The sequence below is a fragment of the Loxodonta africana genome, chromosome 7 (assembly GCF_030014295.1).
Source record: "Loxodonta africana isolate mLoxAfr1 chromosome 7, mLoxAfr1.hap2, whole genome shotgun sequence".
NCBI lineage: Eukaryota > Metazoa > Chordata > Mammalia > Proboscidea > Elephantidae > Loxodonta > Loxodonta africana.
The window spans coordinates 52,442,555-52,462,573 of NC_087348.1; the positions used below are offsets into that span (position 1 = coordinate 52,442,555).

The window sequence follows — 20,019 nt, forward strand, 5'->3', positions numbered from 1 at the left end:
GAAGTACGCAATCATTCATTCATTTGAATAATATTATTGAGTGCCAATAAAAAGGCAAGATGTAAACTAAGCAACATACCAGGACTGCAGAGATAAACAGCACAGAGGACCGGCTCTTGTGCAATATTGTCTTGATAAATGCCAAAAAGGTGTTTCACAAAATCGAATACTCATTCTGGATTTAAAATAATACCTTATTAACTAGCCACAGAGGAAGAAATACATTATAAGTTTAATAACGATTATCCTGTAGAATTGTGAGTGATTTTAAAATTCTGTTCCCTTTTTTTTTTTTCTGTATTTACCTGTACTTTCTAAATTCTTTGCAAGGTGCCTATGTGGTTTTATGTTCAAAATTTATAAATTCAATATCTGGAATTTTTTAAGCTTTAAAAGGGAAAATATACAGTGAAAACTGTAAGAGCTGGAACTCAACAGAAATGCCTAATTTTCTGGGTCTTGCAAGTTTTCCGCCTTTGACAGGGTACAGCCTTACCACTTGTCTATTGCTCTCTTTTAGTGGAAGATATTTCAGTTTTCCTTTCAAGACGGGTTTCTGCCTTACACGGGTTCCAGTTTTCGCGGGCTTTACTGTATTACTTTTATAACAGACCCACCCCCCCAATCCTTGCCCCTCCTCCCTACTCCCACATCATTAAATTTTCAGGATGAGTGAGTTGTATTTTCCACAGCAGGAATGCCACTGCTGTTCTATAATGTAAATATGTTGGCAGAAAAATTGGCTTTTCTACACAGGCAACAGTGTTGAATGTTTGGTTTATTTTTAAGTGAGGCAAGGAAAAGAATTTGAGGGCTATAGATCAATAATTTTCATTTTGTTTTTCAGTTGGGGGCTTAATATTAGCTCTAATACAGGATCATTTAAAAATATTCAACATACATCTTGAACTTTTGAGGAAAACTCCTTTAGAAAAAAAGAATTTGTGGTAAAGCTACAAAAAAAAAAAAAAAAGCACAGCCACTGATAATAGTAGCTGATGCTAAGTGCTATGTGCATGACAATATTCTATGTATTTTATATGCATTAACTTATTTAATTCTCACAACAGTCCTGTAAGGTGTGCACCATTATCCCATTTTACAGATGAGGAAACTGAGGCACAGAGTCCTTAAGTAAAGCCATGAGAGGTGGATTCAAGATTCAAAACCAGGTAGTGTGGCTTCATAACCCATACTCTCAGTAACTATGCCACATGGCCTCTCATAATACCAAGAATGGTGAGGAGGGTGTATTAGTCTGGGTAAAATCAGGAGATAGAAACCACACAGTGATTTAAAAAGCAGGAGTTTAATACAGAGAATTCTGAAACTATCATAAAGGAATAACTGTCAAATATAAGAGAATTCTATATGGTACCCTGGGGCTGAAGTAGAGTACCCAAGGAAGGATGAACGAGGAATTGGGACTCCTCCCCAAGGCTAGAGTTTAGACCTCACTGGAAAAGGTGTGATTGCAGCTCACTGGATGGGAGAGAAATTTGCTGGTTTTCTCAGGCCAGAGCTGGCCTGTGGCCACTGGACAAGTAGGAACAACCCTATGAAACGAATACAGGGGTGTGCAAAAGGAATGGGGCCCTGATGCGGCCGAAGGTTTGGAGCATGTGTGTCCACATCTGGAGGGCCGTGAGAAGATGATCACCAGGCCAGGCCAGGCTAGGGCTACAAGGGTGCCAAAGAACTATGCGCCCTGGGCACCTGGCTGGGGCAGAGCATCACTGGATGTCTTCACTTCCAACTGCTGACCTACTATGCAACAGCTGGGAACAGCAGGAAAGCCCCTTCCTCCTGCAGCGTTCTTCCAGCACTCTCTACTAAGAAAGCTTAACATTGTGCTTACTGTACAGGAGAAATGCTTAAAGGATTCATATCCATTATCACAGACCAGGTATTGTAGGGTGAATTTGGACCCGAGAGGTGACACCTTGATAAGTGGCACAGGAGGTTATCTAATCTGGTCATGCTACGTTGTAATGTGACTAATCCTGTATTTCCAAGGACCTTTCACCTGATGAGTAACCCAGACCTTGTGCTGGCAGTGTCTATGACCAAGGCTGGGAATGAAGCTGGTGGCTATCCAGTTATTGTTCAGGTAAGACATGTATAGGCCAAAAAGTAACCATGACCACTTATTTAACTAAATTTAAGTAAAACTCTATGCTTTCTTGTTATGAAGAAAGGCAATGGCTATCATAGAATCCTATCTTGAGTATCATTGCTAAAACATTTACGTTAGTTTGCTTGGATTTCAAATTGAGCATGTTCACGTAGCTCTTAATTTAGTTTAATCCAACAGATGGTGATTGTGGGTTTGCTGCATGCCAGGCACTATACTGGTTACTGAAATCCAATGATGAGCACGACGAACAGTCCCACAACATTCGGAGAGCTCACAGTCTCAGTGGTGGGTGCAGTCGGGTGAATGGCTGTTAGATTCATGAGCTTTAAGTTTGATGATCAGGGGCACATGCAAGTCCCCCTACTTGGTGACCAGAGGGAGGGAATATGGTCAGGGAAGCCTTCTTGGAAGATGTGAGCTTATCAATGTTAATTCTTCTAAGAGGCTTATTTCGAATACACTTTTGCAAATGTTTATAGCATCAAAACAATTTTTGAAGACTTCAGGGAATTCTGGCTTTGATTTGAGTTTTGTGCCAACACGTAAGTTCTTTTTTCATGTGTGCCTGTCATCTTTAATTACTTAAAACCAAAAACATTCCCACAAGGATATGTGTTTTTCCTTGTGAGGAGGAGAAAAAGTTGAGGAAAGTCTCTGGTCTGCACTTACTTTCTGTGTCCTCCACAGAATTTACTATCTTTTTGTTGAACAGAATATATTATCTCCAAATAGCATTTGTTTTATTCCGTGTTTTTAATAGCAATGAGGCAACTTGTTTTGCAGGCCTTGAATCCAAAATTGGGACATAACAATCTGGACAAATATCAAAGCTTGATTAAGTCTTTCATCCTAATGATAAATACAGACTATTCTAGCAGCAGTAGTATAAGGAACATTACATTCTTCTCTGTCAGGTGCCTCTTCGGCGCAGACTACACCGAGATAAAAATCTCATCTGGATTCAAATTTAGTACCTTAACCAGTTTCAGAAAATTATAGATATGAATAGCTTCCTCTAAGGGTCCCACTTTCTAAGAAATGAGTTTCATCTAAGGCAATTTGTCTGACCTTTCAAGGTTTTTTTTTTTTTCCTCTGCTGGCATTTCATTTTTATTTCTTGAAGCAATCAGCTTATGAGAAAATATTAAAGTCCAAGTAAAATAATAAAAGTGACGCATGTGATGTTAATGCTAGTAGCCCCCTCCCTGTTCCATGAAAATACAGTCTTTGATTTTCTAGACCTTTAAGAGAAACTCTTGTTGTATAACTCATTACATCAGTTCTTAGGACTAATTTATTTCCTTCTTTACCATCAATCTCTCACTTGTTAAGGTGAAAAAGCTTGTTAAGGTAGGTGTTATTAATTATAAAGTTCCTTGAGGTGTCATGATATGTTTAGTTGGAACTAATCTACTGGTTCAAATTCTGTTAAGTTGAAGCTGTTCATTTCTTTGCTTATACTTAAGCCCAGTTTTATAATTAGAATAAATATGCCATTTCTGTTACATGTCAAACTGAAGTGTATTCACATATTAAAAAAAGGCAAAAACAAAAAACCAATCTCCTTGATAATCAATGAAATGTAAATTAAAACATCAGAGTACTATTTTTCGTCTATTAATTTAATGACGTTTTGAGAGGTATTGCCCAGTGTGAGGAGAAATGGTTCATTTTATATACTATTGGTGGAAGTGTAAACTAGAAGAACCTTTCTAGAAAGCATTTTGATATATCATAACCTTTAAAAATTATGATATTCTTTTATCAGTGTTTGCACTTCCAGGAGTTTGTCCCAGAGAAATCGTCAGGGATATATACAAAGATTTATTTAGAGGATCGTTCAATTGTTTTGCTCATAATAGGGAAAATTTGGGGAAAACCTACATGTGTAACTATTGGAGCCATGGTAGCACGGAGGTCAAGAGCTCGGCTGCTAACCCAAAGATTGGCAGTTCGAATCCAACAGCTGTGCCTTGGAAGCCCTATGGGGCAGTTCTACTCTGTCCTACAGGGTAGCTATGAGTTGGAATCAACTCAATGGCAACGAGTTTGTTTGGTTATTGGGAATTAACCCTATGGGGGAATTAGTAAAATAAAATATTCCTAAGATGAAATAGTATATATCCTTAAAAAACATGTCAGGAAAATGCTTATGGAATATTGTTAAGAAAAACAAAAAAATGCAGTTACCAAAGTATATTTTGTGCTTTTATTTTTTGTAAATCAAAGCAAGTATGTATATAAAGGAGATTGGTTATATAATCACCAAAATATCAGCAGTAGTTATCACTGGATAGTGGAATTATGAGTGAAATTTAGAAAGTATCTGTACTTTCTAAATTGATATAATAAAAGATATTAGTTCTCTAACCATCTCATAAACTTCCCTATCTACTTGACTCCATATTTTACCCATTTTTTTTCCAGAAATATAAGCCATATAACAATGGGACTGCCAATCAAAAGTGGCATTATATGGAAAATATGAAAGCTTTTATGGCTTTTCATAGCACTGCGCTGGATAAGGAAATCACAGCAGCAAATTATGCTGGTATTTGCACAGCCTCTGTGATTAAAGAAGAAAACGTTGACCAACCAGTAAGTGATTCCTTCCTCCTAAACAGACAAGAAAAATGGAGTAAAATGGGATGATTTAATAAAGCAAAAACCATTTTTTTCCCCCTAGAAACCCTCATGTTAAAATAAGTTGAACACTGATTTTTAAGTGAAATCACTTAAAATGTGAAACCTGGCTAGGAAAGAATGAAGGAAAATTGATGTCACTTCTCTGCTCATATCGTTTCTATGGCTCTCCATCACTGGTACAATGTTTGGCTCAACAGTTCACCAGAACACACTTGAGGGAGTATGTTCACACATACTACACTCCCACAAGTGTGCCTACCACACTAGATGTTACTCTACTCCAGAAATTGTATTAAAGTGCAAGTCATTGTAAGTGACTCTAGGTCTATTACATTATAGTAAGTATATGGCTAAGCATGAATATACTCTAATTTCAATTTCTCAACTTTGGTCCTTTCATTCTTATTAGTAAGGAATTACTTGCCACAGACTTCACAGATACCTAAGATATGACTCTGAGTCAGTGGGTCAAGCCATCTTGCCATTGTTGATGGCCACTGGCCTAAAGAAAATTGAAATTTCCTAATGCACCCTACAAGACCTTCCTTACTCTGCCCTTTAGATGTCTCTAAACTGCTGCCTCTTATCCTTCACCCATCATTCCCTAGCTCTTCTGAGTAATTTGCAGTTGTCCAAAAGTGCCATACCATTTTACGCTTCTCCACCTTTGACTGTGCTGCCTCCCCTTCCAGCCTTTTCTCCTTTGTCTGTGAACTCATATCAGTTAGTAAAGAAGCTGTCAAAGACTACTAAGGTCATCTCTGAAGTACTCAGGCACCAAATTCAAAAGGCTTCCACTGTACAAAGACAGAATAAGTTAGGCATCAACAAGACAAATGAATACAGTGGACTAAATACATAAACCCATTGCCGTCAAGTTGATTCTGACTCATAATGACCCTAAAGGACAAAGAAGAACTGCCCCATAGGGTTTCCAGGGAGTGACTGGTGGATTCGAACTGCTGACCTTTTGGTTAGCAGATGTAACTCTTAACTACTGTGCCACCAAGGATCCATTGATTACATAAGGTATGCTTAAATTCATATTTTCATACTGATATTAAGCAACAACAACTCATCAGTTGCAAGGATATTAAAGAACAAATTAATTACTTTCAAAATGGGAAAATAAAGAATCAGGCTCTTTATTCTTCCTTTCCTTTATGAACTGTACCTTGGAATAACAGAACAGTGAGGGCAAGTTTCACTTCATGGAAATATCTCAGCTAATAAATGAATATGGTATAAAATAATCATAATATCACTGTTTTGCATCTTTTAATAAATTGGTTGATCTAAGCAATGAGCAGAGTCCCTCGGTGGTGCAGACAGTTAAGCACTTGACTACCAGTCAAAAGGTTGGCTGTTCAAACCTACCAGAAGCACCTTAGAAGACAGGCCTGGAGATCTGCTTTTGAAAGGTCACAACCTTGAAAACCCTATGGAGCAATGCCACTCTGCACAGGTGAGGCTGGTGTGAGTGGGGTCACTATGAGTTGGAATCAGCTGTCCAGTAACCAACAACAACAACAACAGGCAATGAGCATCAGTAGTTACTAGCATTACAAAAAGAAACACTGCAGATATTATGCGTCCCCTGATGGAAGCAACAATACCACTTATGAAATGTTCTTGCCAAAAAAAAAGATCTAAGCAGAATTTAATCGACTCTCTCATTCTATGTACTAATTCACTGGAAGTACAGGAGACAGAAGAACATGTAAAAAGACACAGTGAGTACATAGTCAGCAAAATCCTAATTGAAAGAAAGGCTACAACAAATAAATTGCAAGAGAAGAAAAGAGAAAGAGATATAAGAGGAACTGGAGATTAAAAGAAAGAGATGTATAAGGCAATTATAATATATGGACCTTATTTCAATTCTGTTTCAAACTTTGTAGAAAGAGCGAGAGAGAGGATTGGAGAAGTTTGAATACTGGCTCAATAATTATATTAAGGTGTTATCATTACTAATTTTCAGGTATGATACTGTGTTGTTAGGTGCCATCGAGTCGATTCCGACTCATAGCAACCCTGTGCACAACAGAACGAAACACTGCCTGGTCCTGAGCCATCATTACAATCATTGTTATGCTTGGGCTCATTCTTGCAGCCACTATGTCAATCCACCTCGTCGAGGGTCTTCCTCTTTTCCACTGACCCTGTACTCTGCCAAGCATGATGTCCTTCTCCAGGGACTGATCCTTTGTGACAACATGTCCAAAGCATGTAAGACACAGTCTGGCCATCCTTGCTTCTAAGGAGCATTCTGGTTGTACTTCTTCCAAGACAGATTTGTTCGTTCTTTTGGAAGTCCATGGTATATTCAGTATTCTTTGCCAACACCACAATTCAAAGGCATCAGTTTTTTTCGGTCTTCGTTATTCATTGTCCAGCTTTCAGATGCATATGAGGCGATTGAAAATACCATGACTTGGGTCAGGTGCACCTTAGTCTTCAAGGTGACATCTTTGCTTTTCAACACTTTAAAGAGGTCCTTTGCAGGAGATTTACCCAATGCAATGCATCTTTTGATGTCTTCACTGCTGCTTCTATGGCTGTTCATTGTGCATCCAAGTAAATTGAAATCTTTGACAACTTTAATCTTTTCTCCATTTATCATGATGTTGCTCGTTGGTCCAGTTGTGAGGATTTTTTATTTATGCCTATTTATTTATGCCTATTCCCAAGAAAGTTGATCCAACCAAATGCGGAAATTATAGAACAATACCATTAATATCACACGCAAGCAAAATTTTGCTGAAGATCATTCAAAAACGGCTGCAGCAGTATATTGACAGGGAACTGCCAGAGATTCAGGTGGTTTCAGAAGAGGACTTGGAACCAGGGATACCATTGCTGATGTCAGATGGATCCTGGCCGAAAGCAGAGAATACCAGAAGGATGTTTACCTGTGTTTTACTGACTATGCAAAGGCATTCGACCGTGTGGATCATAACAAATTATGGATAACATTGCGAAGAATGGGAATTCCAGAACACTTAATTGTGCTTCTGAGAAAACTTTATATAAATCAGGAGGCAGTTGTTCGGACAGAACAAGGGGATACTGATTTGTTTAAAGTCAGGAAAGGTGTGCGAGGGTTGTATTCTTTCACCATACCTATTCAATCTGTATGCTGAGCAAATAATACGAGGAGCTGGACTATATGAAGAAGAACGGGACATCAGGATTGGAGGAAGACTCATTAACAACCTGCGTTATGCAGATGACACAACCTTGCTTGCTGAAAGTGAAGAGGACTTGAAGCACTTACTAATGAAGATCAAAGACCAGAGCCTTCAGTATGGATTGCACCTCAACATAAAGAAAACAAAAATCCTCACGAAAATGATACTGTAGCTATGGTAAAAAAAGAGTCCTTATCCTTTAGAAATACATACTGAAATATTTAAGAATGAAGTGATATGTTGCCTGGGATTTGCTTCAAGATAATCCAAGGTGAAGAGGGAAGTGGGTAGGGATACAGACGAAACAAAACCGGTAATTGTTGATAATTGTTGCAGGTGAGTGAAGGGTACATGGGGGTTTGTCATGGTTTTGTATGTGATTAACATTTTCCAATGATTATATAGTTTGTGCTTTTATTGAAAGAGACAGGGAGCAGGATTATAGGACCAGTGGGAAAGGAGAGAGAAATTATAATTTTAGATCGTAGAATCTAAGAGGGTGGTGACATTAAAGGTGTGATGAGCCATGAAGCACTGGCCCCTGGGTTGGAGGTCTCAGTGGACACCATGCAGTTTTGCTCAAAAGAAGTTTAACACTTCAAGCACTAGAAATGCTCTACTTGATACTTTTGTTAGAAATCTTTTTGAAAATACTTTTCCAGTACTTTTCTTTTAACAGCATGTTCAGAACATCATTTAACCAAGACAGGACCATCAACATACTGTTTATACTATCACACAGGAGGTAGTTGGCACTTTGGCTTTAATCTGAACACATCCTAAAATCATACATGCAACTTGCTTTCTTAAAAAAAAAAAAACCCTCAAAGGCCATTTGCTTTCCACTGTTTTCCTTCAAGTTCTTCTTAAGCATCTGCTTGCATCACATTTGCTAATACTACATTGACCAAAGTCACGTGGCTTTGCCCCGATTCAAGAAAAGGAGAAAGAAACTTCATTTCTTCATGGCGGGAGCAGCAATCACATTGCAAAAAGACATGCAAATAGGGATGGGAGAATTTTATTGTGGTCATCTTTGCAAATAATCTGCCACGCTCTCATGGCAAATTTTCAGAGTTAGAAATTGGTGCCAACTTACTTCTAATGATCTCCAGTGAGTTATGATTTAAAAATGTTTATTTTTAGTATCATTATGAACTCATGACATTTTACATATCCAATGTGTTTGGATTTTTTTTTTTTTTTTTTGATGCTTCTAAATTGTCCTACTTCATGTTGTCTCCTATGTCTTTTTGACATGCTCCCTTTACTCTTGAATAACTTCCTTTCTTTCTGGGCACAGCAAGATGTCCCAGGCTACTACTGTATATTCCCTTCCCCAAATATGGACTCAGCCATCCCTCCAAAAACGCCTGGTTCCAGACCTAGTTATGCCCATTGATATTGGAATGTCATTGCTCCTAGGCTTTTCCAGATCTTGCAAATATGTTTTTCATTTCTTGGGGGGAGAGGCGGTAAATATTATAATTTAAAAAGAGGAAGACCTTTAGCGAGATGGATTGACATAGTACCTACAACCATGGGCTCAAACATAGCAGTGTTGTAAGGATGGCACAGAAACGGGCGGTGTTTCATTCCATTGTATGTAGGGTCCTATGAGTCAGAATCAACTGGATGGCACCCAACAACAACAACAACAACAAATATTATAATTGAGGAGCAAAATAGTGCATTCATATTGATATTTCAAATTTTGCATTTGGAGATTATAAAAGTGCTTATTAAATATTATACAGTGTTCTACAAACACACTATCATTATTTAGATGTACTTATATGAAGCCATCTTTTTCTAATATTTTAGGGATATTATTATCTCTCACCTGGTGGAAAGAGAAAAATGATGCTCTGCTTGGCTTGTGGACAATCCATGAGAGCAGAGAAGGGACTGAAACAATTGCTACCAGGGGTCCCATTCCTCTGTGCCTCTGGCTCCAAGACACAGAAGCCCTTCTCACTAGGGCCCTTCAAGGTCATCACTGTGGCCAAGGTGTGTAATGATCTGAGCTCTGTTAATGCATGTGTGGTAACAGTTTGGAAACTTTGATGCATTCATTATCTGCCTTGCACTCAAGTTGGTCTGCACTCATCCAATTCATCTCCCTGGATTCGCCTTTGCCATTCTACCTGCATTGATTTCCTTTTCCCCATTGTAATTTAAAATACACTTTCTATTAATAGTTCAATACACCCTTTGAAGTTAATTGGGCACTTCTGCTGCTTTAATCATCTACTGACACCTTTCACTGCTCTCTGTGTTGCTTTTAGGTGAGGAAGTAACTGCAGATCTTTACTTAGTAGAACAGCTTTTTTGCCTCTACCCACAGAGTAAACTCCTTTTTACTAGCATGGAACATTTCAGGGAGAATTTGACATGTTGTTGCTAATGACTGTTCAGGTTGGGTGCCTGAATTCACGCATCCATGTCTAATACTATTTATAGCTCATGGAGAATAAATCTCTGCACTCTCCTCTGATCTTAATTTAAACTGGCACGGTTTTAAAAACCCTTCCCTTCAAGTTTAGAAGTGAGAATAGCCAAGGAAAACTTACACATCTGTATAAAAAGGGACAATTCCTGAGAGGTGAGAAACTTTCAGAAGATAAATCAGCAAGTGGTGTGCCCCTCAGGGCTTACCTACCCTATTCCCAGATCATCCCTCTCTCTCCTCCAACCCCAGTGCTCCTGGGGTTACAATGAACATCAACTGAAACCAGAATTCTGAAGGAGAAAGAAATTCAGTCCCCTGGGGGAGCCTGAAGGCTTCTGGCTTTGTTTTAGGATCAGAGGAGTGGTGTTTAGGAGGTAGTGAGAACTGATTAGAAAGGAGCTTAAATGTATCAGCATCTCAGGCAGAGCTTTTTCCCTCAGAACAGCATTGGGGTAGGGACGGGAAGGGAAAGGTGAAGCAGGGTGTTGCATGGTCATTACCATGGTTAAGCCTACCCCTACCTCTTCATCAGCCTCTGCCACCACAGAGTGATTCTAAAGTTAAGAGACTATCTGTAATATTGCTGTCCCACTACTTCAACCCTAGGCTCTCTCTGACCCTGACATCCTTCTACCCTATCTTCTGTCACAGGGGAAAGTCAAGAGACAAGAGAAGGCCAGAAACACAAGCCAGAGGCTCCAAGTCACCTAGTGACTCAGTGACAGGGCTGGGAAGAGAACAGAGAAATTCTGACCTGATGTTCTTCCCACTACAGTATAACATCTGTAGCATATGAAGTGAACATTTAAAAATGTCGATGTTGTACATATGTACACACACATTTATTAAATGAAGAGACTAAAGTACACCAAGAAGCCAATGCAAAAAAAAAGCTCACAAAATGCATTTTTTTTTTTTATAAGGCTGATTTATCTTCTTATGAGGCTGAGAAAACTCTAAGTTATTACGAAGGACTCCTATTATCTTTACGGGTGAAGACCTGCGCACTAGCTGTATCTCATAGTGGTATGGCAACTCCACACCAGAAGGTGGTGAAAGTAATTGCATACAAAAATGGGGATGGATATCATAATGGGAAGTTAATTGTGGCTGGAACATTTCCCATGGTAAGTGACTATCACTTAAATGCTTGTATCCTCAGAGGTAATGATAATGGTTACTCTTCCGACAAGGAGAAAGCAGTGGGATTGAGTGATAAATATCCCTGACCAGTTTCACCAATTTAAGCTGATGAGATCAAGATCTTTTCTTTGTTAAAGACATTCTTTTTTTATTGTATTTCTTTGGATGCAGTCTTAGAAAAATGAACAATCAGAATATGGTTTTTAGATCAACTCCAGAGCAAAGATATATAAAAGAAGGGGGAAAGAAAAGATAACAGATTTTCTTAGTTCTCATGATAGACAGAGTGCCTTTTTCTGCCTCCCTTGCCATGCCTGCTTCAAGTTGTATGTCATCTGAATATTCCAGGAGATTCCACTTCATTTATCATCTGGAGAATCAGAGCACTCATCTGTTTTACTTCATTTTCAAATTGAAGAAGCAGGTTGTGCTGGGAGGTACTTTTTGGTCTCTGTCTTGAGGCTGCTCCCCATAGATGTAGGAAAGGAGGAGAACCAAGAAGTCCCAGCGTCTTCCTCCATTGCTTGGTTTTTATCTTGTCTGTATATTCTGGCCAATATTTTTAGCAACACATTTTAGAAGCAATGTTAGTTACGATAAAGTTATCTTAAAGACTTCCTTGCAAACACACATACCTATTGTTTTACTTATCTAGTGCTGCTGTAACAGAAATACCAAAAGTAGGTGGCTTTAAGAAACAGAAATTTATTTTCTCACAGTTTAAGAGGCTGGAAGTCTGAATTCAGGGTGCTGGCTCTAGGGAAAGGCTCTCTCTCTCTGTGTCCACTCAGGGAAGGTCCTTGTCTCTTTTCACCTTCTATTACTAGGGTCCTTAACAATTATGTGACTTGCTTGCTTGTTTGCTTGTTTGCTTAATCTGATCTTTTATATCTCAAAAGAGATTGACTTAAAACACATCCTACACTAATACTGCCTCATTAACATAACAAAAACTCGTTCCCAGATGGGACTATAAACACAGGTATAGGAGTTAGGATTTACAAAGATAAGTATTTTTGAGGGACACAATTCAATTCATAATACCCATTCACTCACCTCTTTGGTTGAGTACAAATAGATGTTTTATAAAGACTTTTTTTTTTTTTTTAAAGACATTGTTGTTCAATGGACTAAGCAAATTACAGAAGTTAGCAACTCCAAGATTCACCCTTGGCTCCATAGCTGACCTTTGTGTTCTTGGGCAAAAATATTAACCTCTCAGCCTGTTTTCCAATCTGCAAAATGGAGGTAATAACGTGTGTCAGTTCTTGGCTTGAAAGTGAACCCCAGAACCAAACCCATTGCCGTTGAGTCAATTCCGACTCATAGACTTCTCGTTCATTTTAAAGTAGTTGGTAAATATGAAGTATCATAGCAATTTTATACCTTATAAAGTAACAAAATGGAAAGTAGATTTCTAAGTTGAACATCTCTTAGAAAATACTTTGATGTTAAAACATATTAACATATGTCAGGTCCTATGTTAAAATTCTGGAGTTAGAAATTTCCCCAATTGGACTGAATTCATGTTGTGAGATAAGGTAGGCCAATCTAATATCAAAAATGGTTTCTAATCAAAGATCAAGATCCATAGTTACTCAGCTTTCTATTTCCTCAAAGGGTGTTCTGTCTTCAGAAATGACCAGCTCTTCATGATTATTCAAAGTTCTGTTACAGTTTCCCCTCGGTTCCTCACAGTCTGCATTGTCTAGCTTCTTACAGAGTGCACAGAACAACTTGGTCTTTCCAGAGCAGCCTCCAAGGTGTACACTAAAGATGGAACCACAATTCTAACTTTGCGTGATTTGGTTTTATGGGCTCTGGATGAATCCCTTATCCACAGAGACTCCGAGGATCCAAAGGAACGTGCAGCCCCTGTTGGAAGAGAAGATGCAACTGCTAAAAGTATGGAAGCTTGGTTACATTCTGCAGGAGTTGGCTTATTCTATTGATATTTAATCATAACAAGATTAAATATGACTCTTTCATTCACTCACCCCTTCCAGGATTTCAGAATCATGTGAAGCTACTTCACTATATGATCCAAGAGTATCAAAGAGATTCTCATGTTATTTTTACCTTGCAGACTAATAAGAAAATTTAAAAAAAAAATGAACCTTTAATAGATTTTAGCCCTCACAAAAATCTTGTGTGAATTTTGGTTTTAGCACCAAACAATAAATTTGCATTAAAAATTAATAAAATATTTTTGAGAGTTTAGCTGCTTAATGAAGCATGAGCAGCTTTTTTTGTTCTCAAAATCAGGACCCAAACCAACTTAAGGAAGTGGGGCTGGATCAATGCATTTTTTTTTTCCTACCGTTAGAAGAGAAGCTGTCCTCTCAACACTGCCTGACCTCCAGTCTCCTTCCTGCCCGTCTCCACGTCTCATATAAACTCCCAGAAGCCCCACTGAATGCCCTTCAATTGTAGCACTGACCACATTGTATTGTAATCATCTATTTACATCTCTGTGTGTCCCATTGGGCTACGTACAACTTGACGGAAGAGCTGTGTCCCAAACAATTGTTAAATGAAAGGGAGTCTTGTTAGCAATGATTCAGTAGCGTTAACTTGAGTGCGAGGCCACCACACTATTATTGTATTGAGAGGTGTGGTATAGAGATTAAGAACTTGGGTTTTAGAACCAGAATAAAACCAACTGCTATTGAGTCAATGCTGACTCATGGTGCCCTCATGTGTCCCAGTAGACTGTATTTACCAGGATTCCAGTCCTAGCTCTATCACTTGCTGTAGGAATGACTTTGGGCAAGTTGCTTAACCTCTCTGTACCTCAGTTTCCTCATCTCTAAAATGAGGACACTAACAGTCATTTAGGAGCCAGTGGTGGCTCCGTGGTAGAATTCTTACCTTTAATGTGGGAGACCCGGATTCAATTCCCAGCCAATATACCTCATGCACAGCCACCACCTGTCTGTCAGTGGAGGGGCTTTTATGTTGCTTTAAAGCTGAACAGGCTTCTGCAGAGCTTTCAGACTAAGATGGACTAGTAAGAACGGCCTGGCATTCTACTTCCAAAAATCAGCCAGTGAAAACCCTATGGATCACAATGGTCTCATCCTCAACTGATCATGGGGACCAGGCAGCATTTTGTTCCATTGTGCTTGGGTTGCCATGAGTCAGGGGCCAACTTGACGGCAGCTAACAATGGTAGCCACTTACTTCATGAGATTGTTATGAAAACCAAATAAACAGATGTGAATATATATGTAAAAAAAAAAAAAATTTTTTTTAATATATATACGCACACATGTATAATCACTTAAAACAGTGCCTGATTAACATCTCCCAGACACCCAATGACTATTAGCTATTATAGTTATGTGTAGATATTATTTGTTTGTTTTCTATTGGATTTTTAAAAGTAACTATATGAATAATGCCTAGCTGATGACTAAAGCGTATAGTTGGCATCGTAAAATATCTGATCTCTAGTTTCTTGGAGATTATAACCTCAAACTCTCTGCTTTCAAATTCTTATTGAAAACTTGGTTGAAAGTAATGTTATTCATGCAGGATTGCCAAAAGGGTATAGCCATCCCTTTTCCTCTATATTCTAAAGGCTATCTTTGAATCAGACAGGGACATTAGAGGGTTTGACATTATGCCATCAGTTTGTGTTGAAAAAGTTTAAAGAAACAGCTGTTTGAAAGTCAGTAGCATACTTAACTGTGGCGGTAGTATGAAACAGTGGTTAAGAGCACAGCGTTTGGAGGCAGGTGGCCTGGATTCTAGCCCTAGCTCTGCTACAACCTAGCATCAGTTACCTTATCTGTAAAAAACAAATGGTAATAACACTTACCTCAGAGTGTCGGTTTAAGAGTTACATGAGATACGTATATGGACGATGTCTTAATAAAATGCCCAGCACTTAGTAAGTTCTCAGTATGCGTTAGTTTCTATTTCAGGATGCTATTAACTATATTACAAATAACCCCTTTATAAGAAAGTTCAAATGAATTCTCTCAGGCCTCAGGACTAGGAGAAATGTGTCTTCTGAGAAATTCATCATTATATTTGGACTGTGTCCATCTTGAAATTGTGTTTTCCTCTTTACTTTGGCCATTAGGAAGCTCAGAACCCAAATTGTGCTTTAGTTCTAGCAAATAACAACAGCATGCTATTCATTTCCATTTCATAATAAAAACAGTAGCTAACATTTATTGGTTGCTTGTGTGATAAAATAGGCCAAGCACTATTTCTCTGAAGCATTCCACATTTTTTTCCATTTAATCTTCCCAGTAACAGGATGAGATGAACACTAATACCCATTTAAAAGATGAGGACATTGAGATGCCTTATTCATGACTTTAGTCTATTCCTCTAGCCATTTTCAGCTTTACTTGGTGTTCAATCTCTTTATTTTGCCCCTTCTTCTTCTTCTTATTTTTTTTTAGAGTACGTATTTTTGGCAAACTTCAAATTTCTTTCACAATCAAGCAAGGTGTAAGAAAGAAACTTACAATCAGATTATTTTAAATTCTTCCGCTGCATATGGAGTTTCTGACAATATGTATATGTTAGCCTCTGGGTTGGGTATTGCATATTTAAATCAAGTTGTCAATGAAAAATAAAATATTTTGAATAAAGAAATGAATTCAGTAGGCAAATCTATTTATTATTCATTGAATAATGGTGAATGTGTCATCTTATTCTTAGAAAATATGAGAACAAAAGTGAAAAACAAATCATTTCCAAAATTGGTGACATCTGATAGTTTGAACAGTATAGATGAGTCTTTGCTTGACCTTGTCCTCAGAAATCCTATTGCCATCTGGGTATCTTGTGGTGAACCATTTCTGCCTCTGAAAGGTAAGATTTTTTTGGTTTTTGCTTTCTTTCAAGCAAGTATATGAAGGAAGAGGAAAGTAAATTTTGTTACCATAAGAAAATGAATTAAGTGTATATAATGTCAACCTAATAATATCACATTTATTGAAAGAACAGGAGGTCCATAAATTGTGTGCACAAGGATAGCTGTATCTCCTGTATTTGCACAATTGCCTATTTTTTTCTTACTGGAATGGAGTATTCTGCATGGAAAAATGTCTAATTTAGTTGATAAAGAGATCCTTGGTCTATAAGACTGAGAATAATGGTATGTATTAGAAAATAACAAATGAGTTTAATTCCCACTGTGGATGACCTGTCTGCACATTTTCATTTTTAAGAATTGCACCCTTTAGGCAGTAGGTGGATGTTTAAAAAATGAATGGTTCCAAGCCAGGCTTTCATCACCTCCAAATAGTATGTGGAAGTGGAAAATGAAATATGAGTGTTGCATATGGTAAATCTATATCATAAAACAGCACTGTTCTTCTTCTTTTCCCCCCTCTATTCATAAAGAAATGCCTCAAGCCCTGTCATCTTTTTCTTTTAATGACCCTTTCCTTTTAATTACTTCTTTCTAATTGAATCTATTTCTTGGAGCAGAAAGTTCTTTATAAATTATTGGATTGCATGATAAATTACTGTTGATAAAAGAATGTAAGATAAATATCATGAATTTTTATTATTCTAGCTTTGCAGAAAACAGAAAAATTAGAGAAGCAGAACTGGATAAAAAAGGATAAAATTTTGGCTGATCTAGGTACTATGAAACACAAAATGAGGCAGTTAAAAGGTCAGTATGAACTAAATCAAGCATCACCAAGTTTAATTCTAAATGTAATCTCAATTTACTGAGAGTTATTTTCTACCATTAGATACCAGGTATTTAACTAATGTGCTCTGTATAAATATTGTGTTACAAAAGACACTTAAGCAAGTTTAAAACCTAACATTATATTTTTCAATATTTAATTTATATTTGTACATTTTATATTACAATTAATATCACATGCTTTATATATGTGTTAAAAATACTTGAAGGAGTTAAAAACGCTTCAAGTAAATTGTCTGGACCATATAACTATCCTACTGGTTTTGAAATGATCCCTGAACTGATATTTTGTGGTATTTGGAATTAGTCTTTAAACATTGTGATTTCTTGGATATTGGTGGGGAAGAAGGTCTTATACAATCTGCGTGAGGAAGTAATAAAATCTTCAGAGTAATAAAATCTTCAGTGTCATTGTTTCAAAAAGACTTCACCTTGCATTCCAGCATAAGATATGGCACTCATTGTCAAAGTGATCAATTGGCAACATTTGTCCTCTTTTTCCATTCTCGTCATCACATAATCTTAGGTTCCTGACCTTATACTATTCCCAGCACTGTGATTTCAAATGGTTCTTTGGGTAGAAACAATGTATTATGGACTGTAGTCTGGCCAGGAATATGTTTCAGGTTCTGTGATTGCCATAGCAGGATTTCAATTCTTGAGTACATATACTGTCTGGTGTCAAAAGCATGTGACTTTTTCTTCAATCAATAACACTAGTCCTGAATGTAATAGACAGAGCTCTAGTTTGAAATAGTTATTGCTATCCAGTTCTTACCCAAAGAACGGTTGTACATAAGTGAAAAGTTATGTTACTACTTTTTACTACTATGGACCTCTACTGCTCCTACTAGACGTTTTCACTTGAATGTCCCATGAGCATGCCCAAAACTAAAGTTACCGTATCACCCCCACACCAAGGCCTCCCTTATCTCCTCTAACAGTGATGGTACCACATTCCACCCAGGTGTTTCAACCCAGAAACCTTGGCGCCATCTCTGGTGTCTCCCTCTCTCTCTCACCTTGTTGCTTCAAAACTATTAACTTTATCCCAAATTCATTCTAACCCTCTTAATCTCCACTATATTTATTCTAGTTCAAGCTACCTTCATCTATACCTTGGATTACAGCAACTTTCTAATGGGTATCCCTGCATTCACTCTTGAAGGTAGTTTCCATTCTGTGCAGAATGTTGGCATTTTTCAACAACTAGAGTTATCAAGCAGAAATGCAAAGCTGAGTGTGATACTCCAGACTTAAAACCTTTCAATGATCCCTATTATCTTCAGGACAAAGCTGTGGCATTAATGTGACCCTACATGATCTGGTCATCAGCCAGCTTCTCTCTCCTTGCCCTCTACACTTCACTCATTTGGACTTTGTTTTACTCCTTCAGACATGACAAGAGCTTATTAACGCTGAGCTTTTGCCTCCATTCAGTTTTCTCTGCCTAGAACTTACCCTTCTCTTATACTTCTGGATTGCTCCTACTTATTCTCTGTTTTTCAGCTTAGTTGTTAGTTCTTCCCGGTAACATCTCAAGTATGGGGTGATGTGTCTCTATCACACCCTAAATTTCTACTCTGGTAGGACTCATCACATTACTGTAATTATCTAGTCATGTGACTGCCCCTCTTATGTTATAATATAAATTCTATACTCTTCTTATTTGCTCTCTAAATAGTTGTAGAATTACTGAATTAATGAATGAATAGAATTTCAACCGTTTACTCCAGTGAGTATTCTAAGCTTTACTCCTGTATCAGGTTAAGTTACTAGAAAACAACATACTAGAAATAACACTCGGCAGAACTGTCTGTTCTGAATTCTGATTTTATTTCAAGTCTTCAGGTTTCATTAAAGCTAATTAATAAAAAGGCATAAAATCCATTTGGTATCATCTGTAATATCGCTGCTGAAAACAATGTCTGTATGGTCATTTGATGTCCATTGAAGTAGTTTTTCTTGTCTCTACTGACAAACTGGTATATTTTCTGCTGTTAAATAAGAATAAAACACGTGCTTATAAAATATCTACTCTGAGCAAGATCTTTTTCTAGCTATTGGAATTATGAGGATAGATAAGACCAAGTCTTAGCTCAATTAACTGCTGGTCCCTATTAGATTATGAGCTTCTTGTGGGCTAGATGAAAGGGAGGTATGGGAGGTAGAAGTAGTTGCTGAATAAATTAGTTCCTATTATTATGGCCATCAATAAATGCAACAGGTGTTTATTAAGCGTATACTATGTACAATATATATAATATATGTACAAATCACTGGGCTAAGTGGATTTTACATTTCATTTGAAAGCATGAGCATTGCTAATATTAATACTAGTAACTACAGAGTTGTTTTGATTAAGTACAAATTACAAACATTTGCTACATGCCTGTCACATAATAAATACTAAATATTGGTATTTTTTTTATTATTGGTATTGGGGTTCCTGAGAAGACAGCCTGTTTTCCCAATTCGGGTCTTAAAACTTAGTATATGAAACTAAGGAATAGCAGATCAAGCCCCAGCTATCACCTTTGTTACATATATGACAACACTGGAGCATTTTGTTTAGTGTGAGAGCTAAATGGATCTGCTAACTGAACTTCCAAATTGGGCGGACTTACCCTCAGAGGCCCAGATGGTGCTGAACCAGAATGGACCTCCCACTAAGGGAGGGAAATGAGGGAAGTTGTCCAGGTGAGACTTATAGCATGAAAGAACGGGAAAGTACTCATGTTCTCTAGCTTGTGAGAGAAAAAAGGGT

At 37.7% G+C, this 20,019-nt stretch overlaps 1 protein-coding gene across 1 annotated transcript in view; it reads left to right on the forward strand.

Annotated features, from left to right (window-relative positions):
- DCDC1 (doublecortin domain containing 1) overlaps nucleotides 1–20,019 on the forward strand; it is a 522,229-nt gene that overhangs the window by 478,948 nt on the left and 23,262 nt on the right. Inside the window, exons 26-32 of the mRNA XM_064289443.1 lie at nucleotides 2,017–2,110; nucleotides 4,565–4,735; nucleotides 9,799–9,984; nucleotides 11,350–11,553; nucleotides 13,282–13,474; nucleotides 16,250–16,402; nucleotides 17,112–17,213. Coding sequence (XP_064145513.1) covers nucleotides 2,017–2,110; nucleotides 4,565–4,735; nucleotides 9,799–9,984; nucleotides 11,350–11,553; nucleotides 13,282–13,474; nucleotides 16,250–16,402; nucleotides 17,112–17,213 — 1,103 coding nt within the window. The remainder of the gene's footprint in view (nucleotides 1–2,016; nucleotides 2,111–4,564; nucleotides 4,736–9,798; nucleotides 9,985–11,349; nucleotides 11,554–13,281; nucleotides 13,475–16,249; nucleotides 16,403–17,111; nucleotides 17,214–20,019) is intronic.